Below are 27837 nucleotides of genomic sequence, written 5' to 3'. Positions count from 1 at the left end.
TCAATTTAGATGCAGACAATTTAAAAAAAATGAAGCCTGCTGCTCATATTGTTCACAGCTGTTATAGACAATGGACACAAACATTGAATCGTTTTTAAATATTTTTAATTCCAAAGACTTGTGGAAATGTAACATACAAATGTCAGATACACTAAACATGACTGTTGGTAGTGGAAGACTTATTTGTTTTTGGCACGATTATTTTTGAATGACCAGAAAACTAGAAACCCTTGAACATGTTAATGCAGCAGTCCTGTAATAAATACTACCTCGGTGAAACGTTTATAATAATCAATCACCTAATTTACTTTCAGAATGCCAAAATAGAAACATTACATTAATGTGCAATCCAATACAACAGAACTACTAAATGCAGCCTCAAAAATCCCCCAAGAGCTGAATTTCTTGCACATACACCATCACAAACACGATAAGGGTTGACAGGACGGTTGTAATTAAAACCGTCTAGTTCCTCATCCCTCAGTGTTTGTGATAAAAAGCAGTGGTTTGGAAACAAATCACAAATGTATTGCTCACGAGTCGGTCACAGTTTAGCGGTGTAGAGAAAGTGCTCATGGTAAAATATGACAATATAGTGCACTTGTGCAAGCACCCCTTCCCATTTAGACCTTTATAAAATACTATAGGCAGTAAAAAACGCAAAAAGATGGAGATTGTTTGGCAGTAGTTGTGCCCAGTTAGTGTGATCATCCTCCAGACATTCCTTTCCAGTTCCACTGCTCCGGGTTATTAAAATGGTTTCACGATCTTCATCGCGATGTAGCTCTGGAAAAGGCAAACGAGAACAATGTAATTATTGCTTCACTTCATCATCACCTGCCACATAATGAACATTTGTGCGTATTTGGAACCACTGCATGCACTTTTGAGTTATACCAGCCAAGCTCAAGCCAAAGGAAGTCAGAATAGTATCTCTCGTCGGTCCTTACCGGTAAAGAGTACAACATGATGGCGAGGAAGAGCCCCACTATGACGAGGCAGACGATTCCGATGAAGAGGCACCTGAACCTTCTCCACACAATGAACTTCATGGTCTTACATGGGTTGGTGAACCAAAAGAAGGATGTTTCTGGACGACTGATGGTTGTGGAAAATGAAAGACAGGGTGTATTTGTTTATATTACTCTCAAAACTACATTTTTCTTATTTTAACGAGCAGGTAGGACACATTAATGGGATACATTTTGTAAAGGTTCAATCTACAGATTATTAAATACGGTTTGTTTCACAGGCTGGGTTCTTACTTGGGAGGGTCCAGTTTTGGGTTCATGTTGGGATCGTCCCGGCCTTTTCCTGCAGGTCTCTCATCTGCGTCTGCTTCACCTACAATCTCCAGTGTCATCTCCACTTTTCCCTGTAAGCACAAGACGAGCCGACACGGTGAGCAACATACTGGATGACAACGTAATGACCATAAGGATCTCTGACACTTATATTAAAATGAAGCAGAATCTATTCATCAGACTTATGCAGGTAACTATAAACTTTTCAGTACTTTTTTTAGGAGTAGGAGAATATGAAATTGTTAAAACTGAAGCGGGGTAATATCCTTATTTCAGAAAAGACAATAGCAGTGTTTTTCTCATTTTAGATTAAATGAATGTTAACATGTGGAAACCCATCTGACGAATCAGAACAAAGCTGAGGCGCAGGAGAATGATGTCACTCCTTTTGTTGGTTTACCTAAAACAGTTTTCTGTCAAGTGTTCTTTACTTCATTCCTGCTCAGAGTCTACGGCTGTGTTTTAAGTGTTTAACTCATGCCGAGTTGGCTTCCTGTCCAATTAATTTGCTCAAGTCAATTTACCTAAAAAGAAAAAAGATAAAACATGCATCCATCCATCTTTGGATGTACTTCCTATTCATACTTACGCCCAGGACCTTCATTCCATCCTGTTCAATGGAACATGGCCACCAGCCTCTGACTGACTGCTGAGCAAACAGAGACTTGTCTTGCACTGGTTTGTCTGGAGTTCCTATTTCCACATTGTCCATCATCTCCAGAGAGCACTTCTCTGGGGTCTTCGCAGGAGCAACCAGGTTACGCAGATCCAGCTCCAGAGTGCCTGGGACCACAGAGTATTATACCGTGAATGTAGGTAAATGAAGGAAGGTAAATCAGACACTTCATTTAGAGTTAAACAAAGAAAGCTTTTTTTGAAGCGTCTCACCGAGGTAATCGTCCAGTGAAAATTTGTCGTTATCCCATATCTGGACAATAAACTTGGGGGGAATCCTGAACTCTGTTTTGTCAAGACTCCAGAATTGCTCCTGTTGAATAAAGAACACGGAGAAACATGTTTTAGATTTGCCATTTCACCAACGCAGGCTTTATTTTCAAATTTGTACGCGAGTAAAATGGTCCTTATTTTATTTGAAACCAATTGTTTGATAATCCAGTCAAGCCTCACCTTCTTGGAAACCAGGCAGAGTTGTTCAGCTGGCAGGTACTCAAAGTCAAAGACGAACCGCCAGTTAAAGTTGCCGTCTCCGTCCAGAGACCTGTAGTGGACGTCGGTCTTCTGCTTGTTCTCCTCCATGCCTGGCATCCAGCTGGCAAAGGGAACATGTGTGAGCATTCATTGTCATGTACAAGTTTGCTTTTAAAGAATCAAATCAATCAGTTAAAAGAGGATTTTAGAAAGGGTTGCTGATGGGGAAAAAGCATTAAAGGGCCAGCCAAAAACACACACACACACGTTCATTTGAATGATTTATCAGCAATACCCTTTGACATAGATGTCACTCATTTCTTCTCCTGTGACGCTGGTCTCATCTAAAGTCACGTCTGTGGTGTTCCAGACGACAGCACGCAGGAAATAACTGACAATTCAAAAACAGCAGGCATTAACTCAGTGACCTCTAACGCGAGCGTTGATGACTCGCACCAAGAGCGGCACAGCACTCACTGCTTAGGCTTGCGTGGCGCGATGTCAAAAGGAGGTCCAGGGACTCCGATGCTTTTGGGGAAAACATCCACCCACATCTGAAGCCGTCCCTAAATGAACACATTATAAAAGGTTTTACTAAATGGCTGCGTCAGGGTGGCTGTGGACAGATACGACATGTTTGAGCCGTGACATCTAACCTGAGAGATAGTGGGCTGGTAGGAGCTGTAAAGGTTCCTGGTCTCCACGTGTTCAGGGACAAGTCTGTGTTTTCTGAGAACGTGCAGGCAGATGCGTTCTCGGGCCGGACCAAGGTGGTCATGAATTTCCCTGTTCTCTGCTCGTGAAAACAAGTTACAGCTTAATTAGGCTTATGTTATACCATAATGAGTCAAATTAGATGTGGGAAAAGAATCAGTCAAGAATTGTAACGTTTGATACTATCTTCAGCAAAGCCAGCGGCATGGCTTGAAGGACGGCAACGTGGGTCAGTCGGTCCACCACTTTGATCCAGACAGTACAAAACTCCACGTTCAGTTATTTCAGACATTCATGGTCTCCAGAGGATGAATCCTAACAACCTTGGCGATCCCATGATTTTTCCTTTAGCACAACCATGATGCTTTTAGTGAATATCTCGCCAGCTTTGGATACATTTCCAAGAAATTTGGTAGAGACAATCACGTACCCACCATCAGATAACATTTTTTAAATACATACTTTAAAGCTTGGCGATATATTAGCTTGCAGAATCTTTCTAAAATGAAGTTATTACCATTATTGGCACGAGATAAACAGTGATGGTGGTTGGATAACTGAGCATGCCCTGGTATTAGGACGAAGCTGCCTATTAAGCCAGTTGGGCCAACAATTACGGGTAATAAAGTAACAGCAAACGACTAAAGACAATTTGTCGGACAGTTATAAATAAAATCACCGTTACTGATGCTGGATGAATCACACACACACACTAATACATCTTAAACTATTGACATTACCAAACTCAGCCAGTGTGTATGTTTTGCCATTGAAGGAGAGGGATGTGCCGTTGTCTTCGGTCTTGGGTTTGGACAGGCCTTTTAGACGAGCCAGGTTGTCCAGGATCTGAGATGGCGTCAGCTGGTCCCGCCACTTGTTGATACCAGAACTGAGACAAAAACAGGAATGTAAGTAAGGATTATGACGGAGGTTGTTTTTTCGGAACATTTCCTAGATTTCCCCCGTAAGGCGTTTCCTTACATGCAGTAGGTTTGTGGCAGGCCACAGTGGGAGTTGTATCGGGACAGGAAGCGGTTCTCCAGGTCTATCACGGTCTGGCCGACCTTGTCGTCGCGGGTCAGGAGATCATAATCATAGACACAGATTTTCAGGTCCTTGTCCTGGGGCAGGAAACACGTCATCTCAAACATCCTACACAAGTGTTTGAGAAGGTTCACGGTATTTACTCTTTAAAGAAAATATGGTCTGTAACATTAACATATTCTTTATTGCTTAAATTAGTCCATTCTTAGCGTTTACCTTCCAAACACAGGGCCCGTGGTGTTGGGTAAGTAATGGTCTCGGTCATCAATCGTGTTCTTACCCAGCGTTATCTTTACGTATGGATCACACTGAGCAGGAGAGAGAACACAAGTTCAAGCAAAAGGTGAGGACTGCTCCAAGTGTGTTGAAACATGCTGCTTTTATTCCTGGTATTACAAATTCATTCTCACTCTGCCATTATTGTCTTTGGGCTGCAGGTCTATGGCCCGGACCACATAAATCCTGACCAGACACTCCTGAGGTCCACTCTCTGGCAGCTCTCTGAACTGACGGGGAGGGGGAGCGACACCTGGGTCGTCTGACAAAGGGTACACCTTGAATGAACCCTGCATGTACAAGAGCACACACACACACACAATTCAGATTGTAAGTCTGACCTTGTCCTGAGCTGAGGAGATTCAGCTCATTTCACAGCTTTATTTTGGATAGATTCTGGTGCCCTGTTGTCAAACTACCTTGAACTCTCCAACCACATTGGGGTCCTCGTCCCCACTTTCATTCTTGCCCCGTTGCAGTTTGAAGGTGGTGCAGAAATCAGTCAGCCCTTTGAACTCTGGGACATCCTCAAGTTCGCATTCATACACCTGTGGACACGCATACGCATTCAGGTCATCTCCAACACTTAGTGGGGATCACAGACAAGACATACAACAAACAAGTGAAGAAACACTATAATGTCTGTCGTGTGCATGAAGAAACTAAGCCAACTTACTTTGAGGGTGTCGTATCCTTTTTCGAGGTAAGGGCGGCACTTTTGAAGGTCTCCAGTTGAAGCGTAGAATTTACTCCACCAATCAACTGTCTCTTTTTCCTGAATATTGAATTGCTCATTGATAGATATAGATATAGATATATATATACACATATACACACATACATATATACACACATTAGGGGTGTAACGGTTCGGTACAGTAGAAAACTATAAATGCCAGAGAAATGTACTTTATTTTAAAATATATTTATTCATTACAACTAACATCATAAAGTTATTCTTTGACTTTGAACAATGATGGAACTATACCTGAGTGACTCATCTTCTGGGGAGTCTTCTTAGCAACACATAAGCATAAAAAACAAAAACTGCTCCTTAATGTTATGTAGTATTGTGCCTTACATCTTGTAAAAGATATTTTTAATCTCAATGGGACTACCTGGTTAAATAAAGGTTTTTTAAAAAAAGAAAAAAATATTTTTTTGATTATTTTTTTTATTCAAACGTATTCGGTTCGTCATGCGTACCGAACCGTGAGCCTCGTACCGAATGGTTCAATACGAATACGCGTATCGTTACACCCCTAATACACATATATACGCATTTGGTATAATAATCTCAAATCTTATTCACTTTACTCTCACCTTCTCGTCAAGCTTTGGGGGACAAAGATGCAATGCGACACAAAACAGAAGTCAAAATACATACACATACATACATACAATACACAAATTGATAAGAAAGTCAAACAGTGAAGGAAAGATTGATAAGGAGATGGCGATTGCAATTTCACGATTGACAGCAAGCTGGAAAACAAGGGCGTAACAAAGGGGCTGTGCCGAATTTGCCACTGCTTTAAGGCTCCGGGCCTCTAGAGGGCTCACTAACACCACCCGTCCCTTGACTTACAACATGGCACCAGGACTTTAATTAATATCCATGCCTGCCATGAGTGGGACCTGCCTTTGAGTTAAGTAATAATGTTCTCGGCTTATTTGCCAGGAGTTCAACGTAAAGATTCATACTTTAATATTACATTATGTTTGTATTCTAAATACAGCCAGCAGCTGCTTAAATTAGCTTAGCATTAAGACTGGAAACGGGAGTGCACGGCATCATCTCTAAAGCTCACTTATCAACAAGTTGCATCTCGTTTGATAAATTCATATTACAACCCAAGCGTAAAAAAATCTAAATTGATTTAACACATTAAACTAGTGAGCTTTAAAAAAAAAAAAAAACTATAAACAATTTCCTGTCTTTATGCTAAGCTAATAAGCTGCTGGCGGTAGGCTCATGTTTAGCGTACCAACATCAGAGATTTCTCAATCTTCTCTTTTAACTCTTGGCAGGAAATTAAATAAGCACATTTCTCAAAATGTCTAACTTTTGCATGAAGTCAAATATTGGAAACTGCTCTTCTATAAACATCTACTTCCATGCAAAATAGATGCCTGGAAGCCTAATCTGCTTCAGGGCCCATTTACATGTTGCACCCTTGCTGTGGAAAAAAAGTGACCAAATGTGCTCATTAAAATAGTGGCAAATTAAGGCCAATCGTGGTTATTGTGACGTTGCTGTGCGGCCTTTGTCGAGCCTGCCGTAGCGCTGTGGATTAAGTGATCTCAGCCTTCCAGTGTCATTGGTGCCCAGCCGTGTGGATTAAAAAGCTACAATATTACATTAGTCATTTAGCAGACGCTTTCATCCAAAGCGACTTACAATAAGTGAATTCAACATTGGTTGTCGAGAGAACAAGTCACCAGAAGTTATAAGTGCATCTCCTTTCTTCAACCAAGCATCGAAGAGCATAAACCAAAAACCATAATAAGTAACCATACATACAAAGTGGGAGGTAGGGGAGGCCATTTTGTTGAGAGCAGCTGACATGGTGTACATGAACTGTAAACCACAGTAATCAAGCTTGTCAAATTTGACTAGAGTGCCAAATTGTGCACTTCTTAGTGACACGAGGAAAAAATAATTATTGGTAACTACTTCCGGACAGCATGAGGAAAACATGTTATCGTTGGCTGGAGTTTACCTGAGCTTCTAGCAGTGGTATCGTCTCCTCCATGTTAATAGAGAGATGTTTGGAAGGAGAAGCCATCATAGCCACTGTAAAACGTGAGAGGACAACATCAGAACAAGGCTTTCTGTCTCAATTGAATAAGACTCATTTGTATTACTTTGTATGACTCCTTACTTTTGGAAGACATGGCCGCCTCTGCAGTGATGATATATGGGTCACATTTGAACTGCTCCAGAGTGGTGATGGTGCATTGACCCACCACAGGCTTCCTGCCAAATGGACGGTGGTCAATCACCTTCAGAACAATGGGAGGTGTGTACATCTCCTCCTTTGGAAGGAGCTGCATGGATGGTGTGTAGAGCAGGTGTGAAGGAAAGAAATGTGAGTTTACAGTATTGTTTAAAAGCGCCAGTCCTCCTTTGAGGTTGTTTTTTTCCCCAGATTCTAGTGCAGGAGATGTAAACATAGTTAATCATAATGTTCCTATTGGTTTTGGTAGACATTATGTCTCCTCTACAACAGCTTTAAACTCCCAGACAAGCGTTTGCTTTGGTTCCTCACACCCCTGCTTGTGTTACCCTGCTATTACCACTTTGATGAAGAGGACAGAGCTGGGGAAGTTGGGGCCCTTCTTCATGTTCTTGATGACAGCCGACTCCACCCTCTCCCCCCCACACTCCACCACCAGGCTGGGTGAAGACACCGAGGCCAGCTGGAACGGCTTCATGTTCCTCAGGCCCCATGCAAGAATCTGAACACACACACACACACACACACACACACACACACACACACAGGTGATGGTAGAGGCATTATGTATATCAGCTCAGAGGGACAGTGTCTAAAAGTTGTGCGTTACCTCCACAGCAGTGAGCTGCACCACAGGCCGGATGCCATGAGGAACCATGTAGAGATTTTCTGATCTCTTTGGGGGAAACAGGGGAAGATCCGACTCGCCCGACTACAAAGACAGAGACATGAGAGTATGGATTATGCTGATTATTTTTGTTTTTACCAGTACCTTTTCATTAATTCACTCTAAAATATAACAGTACAAGCCTCAATAACATGGCAGCGTTTTAAATACTGTAAAGAAGCCATTTCTCTTTTACTTTCAGGACAAACCTCGTCGTTAAGGATGAGTTCTGCCGCCAGCAGTACCTCCCCCGCCTTTTGACCTTTCTGGATGATGGGGTACCACAGCAGTTTGGGTGTCTGATCCATGCCTGGATTCAACTTCACCAGTGGTGCGCAAACACTGCGGCCCAGCATCTCATCCTTCCCCTGTGCAGAACACCATAAACATTACAGTTTCAGTGTAGGAAAGGTGGACATTACTATACGAAAGAAGAAAACATGAAAGAAAGACATCTAGTGATTTGTGAAGGCAGTTCCCACCATAAAAGTCTAATTTGAATATCAAGACCAGTAGAGGTCCAATAGACATTTTTCTGCTTGAGATATTTTAGCTCAAATTATTTCATTCATGGTTCCCAAAGTTTTTCCCGACAGCAATTATATGCAAGAATCCACAGTTGAATGTACTATCGGTCACATCATTAAGTACTGACACCTCGCATATTTAGTTGTACAAATGCTTCTCTATGTACCACTTGGTCATTGTCGTAGAACTCCACAACAACATCAGGGGGGCGCTGAACAACAGTCTTGGGGTCTCCAAAGATCTCCACAGCACTAAAGATCAGAGTTTGGTCCCAGGTTGGGTTCAGTGTTGCCTTCAGCTTCTCTGTTGTCTTACTAACATACAGGAAGGAGACGTGTGCATACGGATCTGCAAAGGAGAAAACATACACGGTTTAATGGTCATCTTTTCACATCCACCATTAACAGACATTTCTGCAATGAGACTCATCTCATATCTAAAATCTATCAGGAGTCTTAATGCCAATATTAGAAACTAATCATTTAAAATCATATTATTGACCGTTGAGTAGAATCTTACCAGAAAAGCTATCGTCGTCCATAGATGCCAAGTTCTGTGCCCGATAGACGTAGACGCGCAGATGGTACATATGTGACGCTATGTAGACAAAAAAATGATTTATTTATGTATATTTATTGGTACGTGCATGCGCATTCATAAGTGTCACTATATGCATCACTCACTGTCAAAGGCGCAGGACACAGTGGGCGTGTTGCCACCAAACAGCTTGGTGGCCTTTGATCCTTTCTCCTCGTCAGTATCAATACCCTACAGATTAAACCAAAGTGGACGTCTCAGAACCCGTTCATGCGCCACACACTGCCAAATAAAAAGCGCCACCATGGCACTGTAGATGTGTTTAACACATAAGTAAATATTTGGTGACTCAACGAGCTCAGATCCGGCTCATGCTTTAATACCAACTCATATGTGGCCGGATAGTTCTGTGTTGCATTGTAACTGTTTGAGCCACTAACTATCTTTATGAAACCAGATCCTGACCCAAACAAGCTTTACTCACCAGTGCCCCCTCCAGTTTGAAGATGGCGGATGCTCCGAGCCGGTCCTCTGGTGCCATCTTTCGCCTGTAGCGCCGGCGACGAAAAATATCTGATAAACGCTCTTTCTTGTGGAACTTCCAGCCAATCAGAGGCGCGAATTCCCAGCCCTCAGGGTCCCCTTGGTCCTCCCTCTGTGACCAAAGATAAACAAGTAGCTAAAACGTTTTTGTTTAAAAAAAAAAAAGAAGAAAATCTGAGATTATATGCTGTGAAATAAAGAGACACCTAGATAATCTTTAGCACATAATCACAATTTGTAAAATGAGCTTCCGATACTAAAAAACAAAAGTATCGACATGAAATGCAAGTTATGTCACAGCGATGCCCCATGACCCTATTCTGACCTCCACAGCGGCTCCGTCGGGGAGTGCAGCTCTCTTGCGAGGTCGATAAAGCCGTCTCCTGCGGTGGACGTGGTACACCTTCTCCGCAGAGACCCAGGACCGCGGCATGTCCCGTGGGGGAATAGTGACTCCATACTCCCAACCTGGGAGGTGCAGACACAGACGCACAAACTATTTTACTTTGTTCCATTGCTGTTTGGACACAAGAGCATATGGTTTTCACCATGCAAGTTTTATTTACTATTATTATGACTTGAAGAACACTGCTCTTTAGATTTCAGCTGGTGATGCAAGTGCCTGCACCTTCATCATCCACAGCTCTGTTGTCATCCACCGTCCACGCCTCCTCCCACATCCAACCTGGAGGACACTCAAACTCTCCAGTGTTGCGGTTCTTCTCTCCATTCTGTGAAACACAAAACCTCAGTTTTCATTTTTGACATTTAGTGTTTTCATGCGTTTTGGCCTTCTCATAGAAGAATAGGTCAACAAGATTACTCTCCCATCATCGGCATCTGGAGGAAAACTCGTGTAAATAATAATGGAACTGCCACCAAAGTCGATGAGTAACTAAGAGAAAGAGTGTCGGTCCGGGTAGTAGTCATGCATGGTTTTTGTGTTGTGCGTCACAGAGATCAGGACAAAAATGATCTCTGCTTGTCTGATATTCAAAGCCACCCTGCACATTATTTGCATGTCAGCGTACGGTTCTCACCACATCAGTAAACGGCTCGGCGGCGTCCTTCCACTCTCCACCAGGGAAGCGGGTCTCATTTTGATACACCTCGTCCATGAATTCAGTGTGTCCTGCGTCTGCCTCTGTTGAGTTACTGAAACACACAGTCAAACATATGTACCACCTGTGTGAGAAACATTAAAACCAATGCCAGAAATACAGCAGTTGGTGCTTGAAAGCTACTCGCAGAAATGTACCGATGACGTTGGCATGTAAAACCAAACAATTACACATGTACATTTGAGTCTAGGTTCAAGGGCAGAGGGTTTGGAGATAGATTTAAGAAAGTAACTGCACATAACTTCCAGCTCACTGGCACAGTCTGGTACTTTGTCATTAAATCATGGTCTCAAGCACGAGAGGAACGTAAACAGTGGAGAGCAGACATCCCCCACTTCCTCTTTTAAGTCCACAGAATGCGTGTTCACTGGAAAGAACGTACATTCAACCTCCATTACATTAAGACAAACACCTTGTGCTTCGTGTTGGTCGAATGTTTTGAATACTAGGAGGAGGAAAGATGCCGTATTGTCATCTACAATTATACTCACGCTCTCTCTGGGTCAACGAACCACTCAGCTTCCCATTCCCATCCCGTTGGAGGCATAAAGTACTGTTTCTTCAGCTTCAGTTTGCCCGTTACATCTGAGAAGTTGTAGCGCCCCACTAGTCCTGTGGTCCCCCAATTCCCAAACACCTGGGCCTGGTTCTCGTACTGAAAAGCAAAGGATGACATGTTCAGTTTTGGATGCCGACTTGACTGCTGGTTCTCTCTGGTATTCAAATGTATGTTCTGGCTTTGCAAATACAGAAAATTACACAATTGTTCTATTGTGAGAGACGCTATGAACATTATATTTTGGAGCAATGTACCAGCTCAGCAAACACGCTGAAGGTTCCCTCAGTGTAAGAGTTGAACTTATTCTGATGCGCAGACAGACCCAGCCACATGTTGACTCTAATCTGAACGGGCACCTTCAGGCCTTTGTTCTTGTCCATGGGGTACTGAGAGGGAACAAAACAAAGAAAATGACATGAGCATTATGATTTCAGAGAAATGAATTCTAGTGTAGTACCTTTTAGTCTAACAGCACCAAACTGCTGACACTAAAAGCTGTTCAGACTACATCTAATACTGATTACTTCATCAATGTTTTTTGACTTTATGCGTGTACCTGTAAAAATACAGTCTGTAGCTTGCCACAGTCCTGACCACAGGCCTGCTCGCTGTATGTGGAGTGGAGGACTTGGTGAGCGGGAATGCGACTGTAGGCCACCCTCTTCTCACCCCGTAACATCCAGATGATCACATCAGGCATGCTGTTCTGGGGCTGGACAAAACCGCGAGAACAAATGCAGAATTATGGATGGGCGAAACATTATTTTAGGTGCTCCTTTGTCCAGTCTCGCTGTGGTACATACCTCCTCAGCCAGCAGTTTAAGTTTGGTCGCCCAGGACTCCAAGTCAGGCAGAGTGTCACGGATCTCAGTGGCCTCCTCTCTCATGCGTCCGGCTCCGTCCTTGATGCGGGTCAAAGCGCTGTCTCGCATCTTCTTGATTTTAATGTCCAGAGACGTCAGGTTGGAGCGGCCCTCCAGCTCCGGTGTTGGGCAGCTGGAGGAGAGCAGAGACAAAAATGAGTTGACAAAACCTGAGATGACACTAAATAATTAACAAACGTTCTTTAACTTCCATGATTTGTTTTTTGGTGAAACTGAACACACTTTCCTTCCGTTTTGTCCGACTCTCTTGGGCTCAACAGTCTTTTTATTACATTGAAAAGGTGCGCAGACAACACCAGAAATGAACATCACATCCTCCATTTACCTTTCTATGTCTTCAACCAGCTGAGTGAGCAACTTCAGCCACACATCTACGAGTTCGTTGTCAGAGACTTTAGCCAAGATGGCGATTTTAAATAACTCCAGGTTGGATTGCTGCAACAAACACAAAATAAGGGTGAGGATTACGCTCCCATCTTAGACCTCGGACTCTCGGCTCTCGGCTCTCACATTGAGACATGTACACACACGTACCAAACATCAGTACAGTATGCTTTAATGGCTGCAAACCTATCAGTAAATCATAAACTCAACGCTTTTGTGGATTACGGAGGATAACGCAGTATTACCAGGCGGTGACTAATGTAGAGGATGATGTTGACGGAGTCCAGGCGGTGGGCGATGTCCTCCCAGCATGAGAGAAGCACAACCACTGGCTTAGTGTTCACCCAGGGCAGGTAATAGTAGTGGTTACCTGGGGGAAAAAATGACACCAATTTAAAATCCTCTTGACAAGAAAGCAGGTTTTAATGCCTCTTTACTGCGTGAACAGGTTGAGTATAACATCACACAGTAGCTTCCTCACTCACCATCAAATACAGCGTAGCTATACTGAGTGGTGGAGGACAGTGGTTTGCAGGTGGCGTCCAATGTGTTGCCGTAGTTACCGATGCTGACCTCAAACTGGATTGGCTCTCCTGGTTCCTGTAACATGGAGGCGCTGTGGAAGACCGCACACAGGCTGTACTTCCTCCTCCTCTGGTACTTCTAATGTAGGGGAAGGAAACAGAAATAGAACATATTTTAACCAATTACAATTTACCATCAGAGAGGGACAAGTGAAACCACACTGCTGGTAAACGGAACCACACTTGTCAGGTATCACTCGGCGGACAAATGGGCACAATACCTGCACCACCAGGATGTCGTCGCTGTGGATATCGTCTACTGTTTTGTCTGCTTCTCCCTCCAGCTTAGTGGCCAGCTCGACCAGGACCCTGCCCCTGTACGCCACGCCTTCTCCCTGCAAAGACATCGATGTGAAGTGTTGAAAAACCAATGAAGGGGATGTAGGACAGGGATAAAAGTGGAGACGAAACATTCAAAATGTGGATAAAATTCTGGAAAAATCAATTATTCATTACTTTGCCATAATTTAGATCCTGATAGGGGTCTGGCAGGCCGCTGAACTCTCTGGGGCTGCCATACAGGTTGACATAGCAGGGCCCAAAGACGGGCAGGAAACCCACTTCAGACTGCCCTGTGTTAGCTGTGGAGAGATGGTGATGGACTTAATCTTTTTATGATCAGATTCAAGCTAAGCTAAGCGTTAATGTTAGTATGCCAGTGTTGTGGTATTTGAAGCGGGAGTGATAAACAGGTTTGGGGTTGAAACAGTGAATGCTGGGTAAGCAAGTAGCAGGCACTACAACAACAAAATGGTTAAACACTTAAATACTAATACTGATCTCAAAACAGAGCACAGCTTCATCGGCAATGTGCACGAATTATTCAGCAACTTTGCGTGTTCAACATGCTTGACGCGTTACATCTCATGCAACACAGAGCAAAAGAAGCACAATTGAACCTTCATATGACGGCATTTCCCCATTTCCCGGATGTTCCTCTATTCCAGGAGAAAAAGGACAATTCATTTCGAAGGTGTCACAAAGTAACAATGGTTTTTAAAATGTAAAACATTATTTTTCACTGAGGGGTTTTCACAAATGATCCAGACATATTGGGCACTTTATTTCCAGCAAAAATCTTCTTTTTTTTTTTAAATAATGTTTTATTCAAAAGAAAATCCTACCTTCTATCTCTCCACCAGAGGAGGCTATCTTGGACAGGTTCAGGTATGTAGTGCCAATAGCATCATTTCCTGTCAAACGATCCCTGCAACCACACATGACACCGTTAGAGTCTCGCTGCATACACACATAGCACTTCACAAAAACAAAGTCTCTTTCTTGCCGTTCCTGTCTACATGTTTTCAACAATGTATTTATTGGGTCAGAGATCCGAGCTCGTTTTCAACATGTCCCGAGGCCGACGCATTTGTTCTAATCTTTCCTCTTCCCTTCAGCCTTCCTGGACCCGACTTATCGGACAGTTTGTTGGCTCAGACACGCACAATAATGAATTTAGCTGAGAGACGGTGCCAACAGGATCCCAGAGCATGTTACTGAGGAGAAGGGAGGGGCCTGCACAGCCTGAGTCATAGGCTGCTACATTAGTCTCATGTGGTTGGTGGTGGGGCATGGACACACACACACACACACACACACACACACACACACACACACACACACACAGTAGAAATATCATGGTACACTTTCTCAACTCCAAATAACAAAAGACCACCGCCTCTTCTTGAACGCAAAACGACGGTCAATCTCTGAAATACAAATTCTAATCTTGTTTGACTTACCAATCAAAGACTGTCAGCTTGACACGCTCACACATGGAGGGGAACTACAGAAATCACAAGACGCCGGTTATTAAAAAGACCGATATGCATTCATAGTGTCCATTACTTTGGGTCTTTTGTGATGCTGGATCAGAACACCACTTTTGGTCCTCTCACCTTTACTTTGAGGTGCAGCACTTGGTTCCACTCTGGGTTTGCACTTTGCTCAATGACCTGAGTGCACAGCTGGAGAGAAACACAATCAATCAGCTTTTTTTCTGTTCCACAACAACGTTATATCCAGTATGCTTACACTCAACGCTGCAGCTAAAAAAAAAAAAGAAAAAAAGAGACAAAACGATCAGAAACCTTTTTGCCAGCGAAGCCAGCCTCTAAGAAGGGATCCACCAGGTTCTTCTTGTTTTCATCCCCCCCAAAAATTTCTTTCATGGACTGGATGAATGAGTCATCCACTGTAATGCAAAAACATTGGAATAATTAAATCAATCAAGTTTTTGGTAGCCAGAAAATGGAAATAATTCAGTTTTTAGCAAGCTCAACTTGTGAATCTGTATTTTATATGTGCTGTGTGGATTAAATGACCATTTCATTATAAAAATATGAAATAATTAGGACAGGTTGTCTTACTCTGGGGAACGTCTTCAGCCCTGAACACCTTCAGTGACAGGGTGGCCCATCGCAGAGTCACACCAGCTGGCAGAAGCAGATTACTCTCAATGTCATCCTGATCGTCACACGAGTCGCTCTTCTCCACCTGCATGGTGTGAGGCAGAAAGAACAGGTCACGAGAGAGGGCCACGGGCATAACCTCCACATTTACATGCAGAAAGAGGAAGCGACCAGCGCTAGTGAAAGTCATTTGAGTGCCGCAGACAGAGTCATACCGGCGGCTCGTCTCCGGCCCCCACTACGAAGAGGCTGACTTTGAGGTAACCTTTAGACCCGGAGCCGGAATTCAGCAGGAGCCACTTCCTCATGACACAGTGGGCTGCATCAGGACACACATTCATACAGTCAGCGCCATCGGGTAGAATGTATGGGTACATTACAATTGACCTTGAAGTTACACTTTGTCTGAGTTTACACATAGTATTCCCTCTAAAAGTCATTACGATAATGTGACATTCTAAATACATATTAAAGATTAAAACCAAGTTTTAAAAATCTGTGCAAGACAAACAAAAACAATTGATAAAAACCAAGAAATGGCTAAAAGAAACTTTTGCATTCTCTTGCAATTTTTCGAAGCTAACTATTGGATAATGTAGTGTTTCTTGTCATGTCATTTTATTTCACCTTACAGTAACTAATTGAAGGCAGCAACACTAACATATCAGCACCCTTTAAGTTGATATAGGGAACTGATAATGTACACATCCAGCTGATACAGTGCAACAACATTCATTTGGAGTCCTATTTCTGGCCAAAAGGCAAATTAAAGTCTAATATTCACTCTTTTTTTTTTAGCCCCCAACTTCTGAGAAAAATCGAATTCTCAGGTTTAAAAACCAAATCGACGACCTGGAAGATGTTATAACGCTCTGTTGGGTTGAGGGGAACAGCAGAGTCGGTTCATTGTGATCCAATTCTCTGAGGGTTCATCACTATGAGCAACACCATTCATATACGAGTACTCATGTGACCTGTTGCTAATGTATCAGATTACAGAAACACCCAGTCTGAACATCCTCAACATTATACAAACCAACTAAAAATAACATCCGGAGCTCCACAAGACAAACAGGGTCCTCAGAGCAAATGCAAATGACACACAAATCTGTGGTTTGTGCCGAGCTCACCTGGTTCTTCATAAACATAACCAACATCCAGCTGTGTGAGAGAAGAAAACAAGATCAGCCAGACTCATTAAACGGCATTAACCTTTTAACAAATATGTGAAGACAAAATGAGACCAGGTACCTTGAATTCTCCCATGACACTGTCAGCCCTCAGAGAATAGGAATTATACACCTGCAGAGGAGAGCATTCACAGTTTATATGTATTTGTACATATCGACAGAGCATTGGGTCTCATAATCCGCATGCGTGTACTGACCCGGAAGCTGATGTGCTTATCAAACAGATCCGATGGGAGCATGTGGACGTTGTAGAAGAATATCTACAAAAAGAAATGTCAATGAACATTTACCATTTACCGCCACCCAGCACAATTTAACCCATGCATATATATATATATATATATACACATATTTAAAGTGTGAAACTGTCTATTGTCTCTCTGTGTAAGAGTGACGTGAGAGTACCTCATCAAAGAAGGGGTTGTTTCCCCTCTTGATCCTCGTCCTGTGGGTCTCTCCACACACAGAAACCTTCACCACTGGTTTGACGTTGTTGCCAGACAACTGACGGGCCTCGATGACTCGGACACGGACCTGAAGAAGGCGTAGTATCACAGTAGAAGCGTGGATGAATTCATTGAGCTCGTGACAGTATGAAAGCAGCCGATTCTGTCCGAATGCACCTCAGTGTATTAAATACACTGTAGACATAGATATACATAACCTGAGTAAACCTAATGTAGCAAGGAAATGACTGTTGTGTCATCCTGAAAGTGACTGAGAATTTATATATATGCATTTTCCTGTAATTAATGCCAAAAATAAAGCTTTTTGCTGGCTTTTCAAACATCCACACCATTCGGTTCTTGATCTGCGTATTAAGAATCTAGCCAATGGTCTTTGTTGATGATCGCTCTGAAACACAAACTGACCTGGAAGTCCTGAGGTTTATTGACGAGTCGGCGACTCTGTGCCCGGGACATCTTCTGGCGAAGGTTCACGGACTGACCAGGGGACGAGCCACTTTGGCCCCCATCTGGTAAAGTCTCGTCCCCACCACCACCTAATCAGCAGAAAAACAAGATGATCAAATACCTGCCATGCATTACATGCTACCAATCTTCACTGCATTGCATCACTCAGGATTACACAAACATACCAGCATCTGTGGCATCTCCTGCCTGAGGGTTTGGTGCAGCATTGGCTGGATGATCGTAGCCAATCATCAGGTCAATTGTAGCCTGGAATGAAATGATTGGCCGGTCTATTATTTCATTATTACTTTAACAAGGAAGGTCGCCTTCCTGTTGCTTGTATTTCTTAATTCATGCAGAAAGAATCTTACTCCAGTCTTCTGTCCACTTTCAGTGACCAAAGCAACGTTTTTGGATGGCAGTGAACTCGTTTGACCTGAAGCAAGGTCTCGAAGAACGATTTTGGCTGACCCTAGGAATCTGTTGGCAAACAAAGCAGGGAAACACTAAAGGCACGAATAGATTTTAATTCACCGTCGATACCGTGTGTAAGTTGGGAGAATATGCTTGGTAACGATTCTGCACTGATTTCCTGTTTTATTCGAGGAAAAACACAGGCTGCCATTCTAGTCAGCCAACATATCAGCAATGAAGATACAGACCACACAGAAATGAAATGCTGTACGTGCGCTCAGTGATGTCACGTTCACAAAAGGGGCATATAGCAGGTCGCCGCCCAGAGCCAACAAGCCCTGCCTGCTGAGACAAACAAACGCACCCGATGAGCCGGCGCACAGTCAACACCGCAACGAAGCCACCGCTCAGATCATCTGTGACTGGAGGACTCAAACAAACCAACTATTCAATGACACGGTCATTCAAGCACCAGCGAGAAACAGAGCAACGATTCTGGAGACGTTCAGACCAGCCCACTCATCGTTTTTTGACAATTTGGGAAACAAAAATGAACCCATTTCATTCCAAGTCATTTGCCTCCGAGTCAAACGGTTTCCTTATGGATTGTTAATTACAACATTTACTCCATGAAAGAATTCTTACTTTTTTTTTGTTCAGCAATTCTTATTAGTTTCTAATTATCAACGTTTGAATGATTAAGTAGAAAAAAAATGATCTAATGAATCAACAGTTGTCAAAAGAAGGCATCGAGATAAAGGATTCAGATTAAAGTTGAATTAGAATTGCTTTGACAGCGGTGTGGCTTTAAGCTTAGAGAAGCCAAAGACGTCATTAAATGAAAATAAATGGGCAAAAGTGTGCGTCGGTGTTGGATCTGACTACAATTAGAGCCGTCACAATATCAGATGTTGACTACACAGTTCTCGTGGCCAAAATAATTCACGATAACGTTGTAGAAATTTTTTTTAAAACAATCATTTTAATCAGTCAAATTCATCTTTAACTCTGTTTAGCATGCGTTTTGCCTTTTTTTATTGGCAAATAGATTATACTCAAAATTCAAGTGTAGGAAGGTGAAGAGTGATTTGAGAGGCGTTGGATTATATGCACATTATCAAACGTGTATTATTAACACTGTCAATATTTAATTTCTTAATTCTCACTATTGTAAATATCGTGACACCCCTTCTACTAATACTAGACTGTAGCCTTTCCATGTCGTGTCAGTTGAAGAACTGGAAGCAGTTTGTTATTGCGTGTGGTTGTTTGTCTTGGTGTGCAGCCAAAGAGGACACATCTTAATGAGCTGCTTGTTCAGACAATTATGAGTAAATACGAAAGGCCCAACACACCATGAGCTCTTTTATAAATATACTTTTTGTTTCTATTATTTTGTCCGTGGAATTTATATCAGTGAGGGTCGGCTAAATAACAAAAACACCTCATTGTTGAACACAACAACATACAAAAGCTCCACCAACTGAGTCTTCTACATCGCTACACACAGTAGAGTCCACACCTGTGAGCGTCAGAACTCAAAGCTTTCAATTAAACATTAAACTCAAAGGGTGTTTTTTCCCCCCCCCGTTGCAAACAACTTTTACTTGACCTGGATAGAAAATGTCATGGGACAAAAATGCTGTAAAAGAGCACCACCATGCTGAGAGGAGCCAACAGAATCCACATTCAGTAACAACATTGACTTTCTATCAGGAAAGCATTTCTTGAAACATAACGGATCAAACGCTTCAAGGACAAAGCACATGCTAGAAGCAGACATCCAAGCATTAGCAGTTTATAAGATGTGTGCTGCACGCCACTGAAACAGAGCAAAGTAAGATATGAACGATATACAGTTACTGATATCAGGTTACCAACACTTTCACAGCTGGACAGAGTTTGGTTTTGGAGGAGAGAGGGAGGGTGGACAGTTATTGTTTTTCAGGAAGGAATGACACGGGTATTCTCCGTGGAGTCAGTGCTCATATGTAGTTTTCCAATGGTTTTTTATAATGTGTACAAATGTTTAACTAATAATTTGGAATTCAGTTATGATGTAACTCTCATCCACTCTGCTGTAAGTTTCCCCTTGGACACTTCTGCCAGCTGCTTCTGGCTCCAAATTCGAAAAGCTTAGGTGACCCAATTCAGACGTAGGGCTGTCCCATATATATATATTTTTTTTTCATTTTGCAACTTATCCATTTTCAGCTTGACTGCATTCTGATAAGAGCATTCCAATATGAAGAATCATACTGTGTGATTGTACATCTTCTACAAATGATGGGACGATTATTAACGCCCAGAACTGTATATCTTGTGAACCGAATATGGAGGTCATGCTCTTGACTGACATTTCCTTCATTGTTTTCCATGCAAACACACCGTGGAAAGACCAAAACAGACTTTGCGACTAATGCCAAGCCCTGTTGAGACACAGGGAGACCCCCCCCCCCCCCCAAACAATCACGAGTCGCCCACAGACAGAAATGATGTGTGTGGAGTTATTATTGGATGTCGGTACAGTGCTTCCCTTTGTCAGCCTTCTATAACCAGTGGCAAAACAGACAGCAGTTCACTTATTCACACCAGTTAACTCTGATCACTTATCCGTGAAGGGAACGCGTGACTTTTAACACGAGCAGCTCTACGAGACTGTCCTTGGCTGGGTTTCAGCTCAAGACGTGAACACCCTCCCCCTGTCATAACTCGCAGATCTGCTAGGATGGCTGATTGTGCTGACACAGCTCATCTCAGATCTGTGATAAGAGTGATTATTATATCCCCGATTATTACTGTTGCATCATATTTATCAAGCACCGCAAGGCTACAAAATCCTGAAATGTTTTTCATAAACCGGGTAAGTGAAATATTTGGACAGACCCATCGTCTGACCCAAGGTTTTATGAAGACGGGCGATGAAACAATACTCTGAGGTTCTGATGTGAAAACATTTTTCCAGCCACATCCGACTGAAGACTTTCACCCTGGTTTCTACCATCCCCACATTCTACCATTACAAGTGTATTTGTACAGAACAGGTTCATATTTAAATGGTAATGAAAAGATTTAAAAGTGGCCATTTCCTTATATCAGCGTTATCAAAAAACTAACCATGCAATGACTTCTAAAAGTCTGAAGCCCTGCTGTACAGCATATTCATCTGGTTAATGGATATTGTTTTCAATGGGGAAACGAGTAGGATAAAGGAAATGATCTTAAAAAGTATGTAAAGCAGGAGATTAAAGTTAAGTAAAACTCATTCATGGTTAAAAATGAACTGTCTAGAGACTTTTGGCTGTATTATTTTTAGCCATGTTAGCAGCGTGGCTTTAGGGATAGCAACGTTGGTCTGTCAATTAGTCCACCACGTGAGTCTAAACTGAAATATCTCAACAACTATGAGATGGATTGTCATGAAATCTTGTCAGGTCATTCATGGTCCCCAGAGAATGAATCCTGATGACTTTTGGTGATTCCCAACCTTTCATTTCGCGCAACCATGAGGTTTACATTTGTGGTTAAGCTTAAAAAAAAAGAAAAACTTAACAACTATTGGTTGGACTGCTGTTAAATGGGCTGAAAAGGTATGAATGGTCCAGAGAGGATACATTCTAATGATGAGAGTGATGCGCTGACTTAGTATGTGACCCACCCCTGCATAACTTTACATCTGAATAAGTTTACACACACACACACACAATATCTCAAGTATTGGAAGGATTACTGTGAAGATTAGAACAGATATTCATGGTCCCCAGAGGACGAATTGTTATTGTTATTGTGGTGATCCCCTGACTTTTAATCCAGTGCATTGATCATGTTCGTATTTCAATTGTCTCATATTTAAATTTGACCAAATTCCTGTAAAATGATGAACACGATCTTAAACTGTACTTGGTGTTTAGTACTAATTAAGTTAGCGCGCTAATACACTTACATTACCTGCTAAACGTTAGCACTTTAATATGCAGACGTTAGCATTAAGATGCTAACAGGGCTGCAGACTTGTTTTGACCAGTCGAAAATAATTTTAGCAGAACATGAACCGACTGGAAAATGGATTTACTTAATTAGTAGATTTAAATTAAAGCTCAACCATGAGTCATTGATTTTTATAAAACTCATAGGCAGAATTTGATTCTCAGATCTTATAATCCAGACTGTACTGACACACACACACACACACACACACACACACACACACACACACACACAGGGGGAACACAGTTCGACAAACTTCTTGTTACTTTTCTTAAATCTAATTAGTTAGGGAAGCAAGCATGTTTCCCCCTTTTGTTGCCATGACAACAGCAGGAAAACTATTTGTGAGAGAGAGAGAGAGAAGTCCATTTCTGCTCCCACAGTGTAGATCTTTAGAGAGTGTGTCAAACGGGCCAGCCCAGTGGAAAACATGACTCAATTTAACATGGACTCGTGTGCTGGAGAGGCACATTTGAAAAGCTCCACCCCTCTGTTATGTCCCATGCACTGGGGAAACGTTCACGAGATGAAAAATATACATACTGTCAGTTATGTCCGTCAGACATACATTATAAAGACAGATACACTTTAATGTGATTCGCTTTCCTATGGTAGATGATACTTTGATCGCAGTAATTAGTGATGTCAAAGAAACAATCTTTATAGTTGGTCTATATTGGTCCCAGATGTGACTCTGGCTTTATATGGAAACACGGAACTTGTTTGACAAAATGTAGAAGCATTTTGCATGAACGCAACTCTCCTCACACAGTATTGGAGAAGTTCACATGTGCTGTATGTACCGCAATTACATGACTACCATATAATTAGGCAAGTAAATGCCACATAAAAGTATTTCCTTTAACATTTTCCCCGTCCTCGGTGACATAAAGCTGAGAGCGGAGGAAGCGAGAGGGAGAAAGAGAGAAAGCTTTGTTTTCCTACGATAGATGGAGAGGGAGAGAGAGAGAGAGGGGGGGGGGGGGGGACAAAAGCAATTCATCCATCTGATGTTGCCCAATCAGGATCAGTCATCCCACACAGCCCAGCAAGTCTCAACATGGCACGGAGGGTGCGAGTGGGAGACAGCCAGCTACATAACTCACACACAAGGTTACTGTGAAAATATCTAACTTCCTTGATAATAATCCTTAAACCAGTGGGTGATGGAGCTTTGGCATGTTCAGACACTGTAGCCACGGTGCAGACTGATGCCCAAATGACAGCGCATGTTAGACTACCTGTGTTGTATCTGAAAAACTGCAATTAGAATAAAAGCTGACATCCATAAAACAGTAAAGACTGACTGTTGGCTAACCTGCAGTCGGACTATACAGACGCATTTCCTAGAACGGCTTCGTTCAGACCCAAAGAAGTTGGCGCACTGATTCAATAAGGCGAGGCTCACATCTTCTCTTTCATCACTGTGGTCCATGTGTTGCACAAAAGCCAAAGCTAACAAGAAGATCAGTCTCAGTGATTTGTGTTGCACTTACTTATTTCTCCCAATGGTTTGATAGTCTTTCACAATCACGTCTATGTAGGAGCTAGAGTCCAGCCCTGTGCCCTTCAGATCAAACTCAAGCACCTGCAAGACAAGATGAGGGATACACAGCCCATTAATGTGGTACTCCAAGTGCTGGTGTGTCCTGAAGCAGCCACATTGTATCTGAGGGCAGGACCTCTAATTGAGGAAATATTGATCGAGTTGCAAAATCAACTCGGCCAGTACGCCACAAAACACCAAAACAATCACGTCGATCGACCGAGATCGAGATAAAACTCAATTATTCCTGCTTTCCTTAGCAGCTGATCAAAACTAACTGATTATAAATCAAAGTAAAAGAGGGACGCAGAGTTATCTGCATGTTTTGAACGTGTGTGTGTGTGAGTGTGTGTGTGTGTGTGTGTGTGTGTGTGTGTGTGTGTGTGTGTGTGTGTGTGTGGCTGTACCTCATTCCACACAGGATTCAGCTCACTGTCAATCGATTTTGTTTTCTTCGTCTCACCTGAAAGTCAAATTCACACATTAAACAAAAAAAACATCAGCTTATCCTTAAAGAGCATGCTGTGGTACATGACTTCTCAAGATTAGGACACACATAGATCAACCAACCCAAGAAAATACATCTAAAATCATTTCACCCACTCGTTTAGTTGACAACGTTATTTCTGCGTCTAACTTGGTGGTTTTGCATGCTTTATGTAAAGAGCTGGTGTCAGCGGGCTTCAGTCTGTGTCTTTACCGCGAGGAAAGGCGAAAAACGGAGGATGCCACACCTGTGCGTGATGATTACAACTTGGGTACAAAAACACACAGCTGAGAGCAACTAGGGCTGATTGCAGGATTGTTTCCTGATAGGGGAGGCAGTCGCTGATACCATTTTGATTCAGTCGCTGGAGGCTGATTTCCCAACATTTCCCAACTTGTTTCTCTACAGCCTTCTTTGTTCTGTCTGAACTGAATACCTGTCCCAAACATCGTCCTTTCCCAGTTCTGTTTACATCTAAAAATGTCGTGATGTTTGGAAAGTGATGCAAAACAAGTGATGCAAAACGATAGAATTAAACTATATTTATTGCTGCCATATAAAATCACAGCAAAACAAGTAAGTTCATAAAGTGACTTCATATTCGATAAAGGTTCTACCAATTACTCGACCATAAACTTCCCAAAGACACACTTTACATACTTCTTTAAGAGCAAATGTTCGGCTACAAGTGATTTATTTTCCGAAGACCGAACGCGATTGAAACTTTAAGACTTTTGAGACTCACCTTTAAAAATGACAGAGGTAATTGGATCAGGGGTTCCGATTGTGTTGTCAGGCAGACCTCTAGCCGCCTCTACTATGACCCGCAACATGGCAACAACCAGGTTAAAAAAAAGACTCAATTAGTGAAGTTTTGGAATGAAACGAAAACAAAAAACGTTCACAGGATTCGGCATCCTCACTGAGGCAGACAGGGCAGGGCTGAGGAAGTATATGTCCCGGTCCCGTTGGTGAGCGCGAGGGGAAATATGGGCGGATCACGGGAGTGTAATTATTCTGAGTGGAAGTCAGTGATCTTCTGCTGCCACCGTTTGAGCTGAGCTACACACAAACTACACGAACTACATCACTGGCAGGAGAAGAGTTCCGTATTCCTTCATTAAATCCAGGATGAAAATATATTGCAGGAGCCCAAAGGATTATTTTGTTCAGAGGGCTTCATGGCGTCAGATGCTGCCGCTCTTCGGGTTTCACTCTGCAAGCTTCTGCACGTTTGAGCACTGATCAAATATCTGGCTGTGGCTCCATCTAGTGGCTGCAGCAGATAACCGCATATATTTCACTGAGGCCAGTCAAGGGGCCATCCCAGCCTAACTTTGCAAGGCTCTTTGTAAAAAAATTTAAAACAAATACACACACACACACACACACACACACACACACACACACACACACACACACACACACACACACACACACACACACACACAGAGCATTTCATGGGCGGGGACACAGTTCAACCAAAAGCAAAAATAGTTCTACCCACAGTATGTAATGCACTAGGTCCTGAAATATGACATTATATTATCCCGCATTACTTGTTTCTGTCTTTGCACTACTTTAAATCATCGGTGCTCCTTCTGCTGTACAATACATTTTGAAACTCGTGAAAATTGTGCCTTTTGTATGTGTTTTTTTTTTAAATCATTTTGGAAATGATTACATCTCAGCTTCCTATCATTGGAAGAAAAGCTAAATACTGGCACATCGACAGTGATGCTGACAAATGTGTCCCGGTGAAGTGATACAATATACTGTTAGATCCTGTTGGTTTTCACGGCTTGGATTACATATAAAGCCGTAAGGGATTGTTAAGTGGATCGGTCACTAGGATAACCATTCAGAACTCAGTTGTTAGACATACATAGATTTAACTTTTTACTATCACGAGGAACGTTTACTACGTAAGCAAAATGAATGCACTTGAGAAATTTACTTTAAATGCAGGTTAGATATTTATTGCAAAATATATTTAGCAAGGGCAACGCTTCAGCTCACATAAAATAACAATACTACTCATGATTTCATACTTTCAATTCTTTGATTATACTCATTTGTTTCGATGCCGAGTCCGCTCGGTTGGAGCTGGCTTTCAAGGGTGCGATGAAAAGTTATTTTTTGGAGTTGTCAGGGGCGACGGTCTGGCCAGACCCTCCTCGCTCCGGCCTGCTCGGCAAACGACGCCCGTTCAGCGATCTTCGAGGCTCAGTACAAAGTCTCAAGGGCGGCTGCGGTTCTTTCGTTGTCCAGTTGTTAAAGTTGAGCAGGGAGGATAGGTGGTTCTTCGTCTTTCAATCTTTGCTCACGAAGGGCCAACTTCTTCTCACTTTGATCTTCCTTCTCACTTGGTTCTTCCTTCTCACTTGGATCTTCCTTCTCACTTGGTTCTTCCTTCTCACTTGGATCTTCCTTCTCACTTGGATCTTCCTTCTCACTTGGATCTTCCTTCTCACTTGGTTCTTCCTTCTCACTTGGTTCTTCCTTCTCACTTGGATCTTCCTTCTCACTTGGTTCTTTCTTCTCACTTGGTTCTTCCTTCTCACTTGGATCTTCCTTCTCACTTGGATCTCTCTTGAGCAGAGACGAAGTCCACCGATGCGTCTGTAGAGCGAAGTCCAGGGTCCTCTCAGGTGGAGCACTAGGATGGCTCTTACGACGTTTTCCTCGCGTCTTTTAGCGTGTCACCTCTTTTATAATACCTTTGGGTTATCTTGACCCCCCCCCCCTTCTCACTCGGCACCTGATCCATTCTTCATCATTAGGTGCGTGTGGTTATGTTGTGGATGTGTGGAAATCACCTTGCCTCCTGTAGGCCTGATTTTGCAATCCTAACGTCTCTGCTTCTTTACTTCCCCTTTTCCTCATACACACACACTCACATTTCTAACTCAGATTGGTTATCATAATCATAGTTACAATTATCATAATCACAGTTACAGTTATCATAATCACAGTTACAGTTGTTAATCGCTTTATTTAGCACACGCTTGCTTATGAAATAATCATTGATTTCATCCTTCCTCATTATTAAGCTTTGTGCCTTCTCTCAACGGCCGTTATTTCCACATCCCTTCAGGCCCTCACCCTGCTCACCTCAATTTAAACACTCACACAGCCTGCACTCTTTCTCAGATACACCTATTATTATTATTATTATTATCAGGTTGCCATTTGTTAAAATCACTTTACATTTGTTATGTAATACCTGCTAGCTTTAAAAGAATTATTAGATTTCATCTTTTAACTCTTAATATTACGCTTTGTGTCCCTTTAACCTAATTTACAGGCCTACCATGTATTCCTCATTTAAGGCTGGTCCTGGGATCTCAACTCTTTTTGACAATACATATCCACTTTTGTTCACCTACCTAAAGTAAAGTTGAAGTGATGTCTGTCTCAGTTGGTCATCTTCGAAGACCCACTGATGACATCACGTCTATGACAGAGCCGGCTGTAAAAGGTCTACATGGCAAAACAGGAAGCCTTTTTCTTTTTCACCTGTGTTTTTCTTGCTATATAAGCACAAAATATGCTGTGGAAAAGGTTTACTACTATCTGCCAGTATTGTATGTTGTCCATTGCTGGCCATTGCATCATATATAAAATGAATTAT

At 42.4% G+C, this 27837-nt stretch overlaps 1 protein-coding gene across 3 annotated transcripts; it reads right to left on the bottom strand.

The window, feature by feature from the left end:
- Positions 1–95: 95 nt before the first annotated feature.
- Positions 96–25096, bottom strand: LOC306795072 (myoferlin-like). Of its 3 annotated transcripts, XM_079293411.1 has the most exons (54): positions 24949–25096; positions 24124–24179; positions 23667–23758; positions 18141–18249; positions 17955–18036; positions 17728–17858; positions 17261–17389; positions 17053–17115; positions 16917–16967; positions 16796–16826; positions 15881–15984; positions 15624–15750; positions 15345–15448; positions 15153–15221; positions 14997–15040; positions 14379–14461; positions 14154–14192; positions 13711–13835; positions 13476–13589; positions 13156–13333; positions 12916–13040; positions 12612–12721; positions 12206–12398; positions 11959–12114; positions 11657–11788; positions 11335–11498; positions 10763–10877; positions 10351–10453; positions 10048–10190; positions 9664–9834; positions 9326–9410; positions 9162–9239; positions 8809–8990; positions 8324–8482; positions 8058–8159; positions 7788–7949; positions 7373–7538; positions 7211–7284; positions 7012–7068; positions 5164–5262; positions 4907–5035; positions 4622–4777; positions 4428–4519; positions 4149–4319; positions 3908–4056; positions 3110–3246; positions 2931–3019; positions 2749–2844; positions 2433–2574; positions 2193–2292; positions 1894–2087; positions 1266–1375; positions 951–1098; positions 96–786 (listed from the first exon to the last, which is right to left on the bottom strand). In XM_079293411.1, exons 1-54 carry the CDS (start codon positions 25034–25036, stop codon positions 751–753), a joined length of 6144 nt encoding a protein of 2047 aa, XP_079149537.1. In that variant the 5' UTR covers positions 25037–25096; the 3' UTR covers positions 96–750. The 3 variants fall into 3 exon arrangements, 2 of the variants coding, with proteins under 2 accessions (XP_079149537.1, XP_079149538.1); XM_079293412.1 differs by lacking the exon at positions 14154–14192; XR_013772963.1 differs by lacking the exons at positions 96–786; positions 951–1098; positions 2749–2844; positions 2931–3019; positions 3110–3246.
- Between the last annotated feature and the right edge of the window lie 2741 nt (positions 25097–27837).

The sequence above is a fragment of the Melanostigma gelatinosum genome (genome assembly GCF_949748355.1).
Source record: "Melanostigma gelatinosum genome assembly, chromosome: 21".
In the NCBI taxonomy this organism is placed as follows: domain Eukaryota; kingdom Metazoa; phylum Chordata; class Actinopteri; order Perciformes; family Zoarcidae; genus Melanostigma; species Melanostigma gelatinosum.
This window is presented reverse-complemented; position numbering and strand designations above follow the sequence as displayed.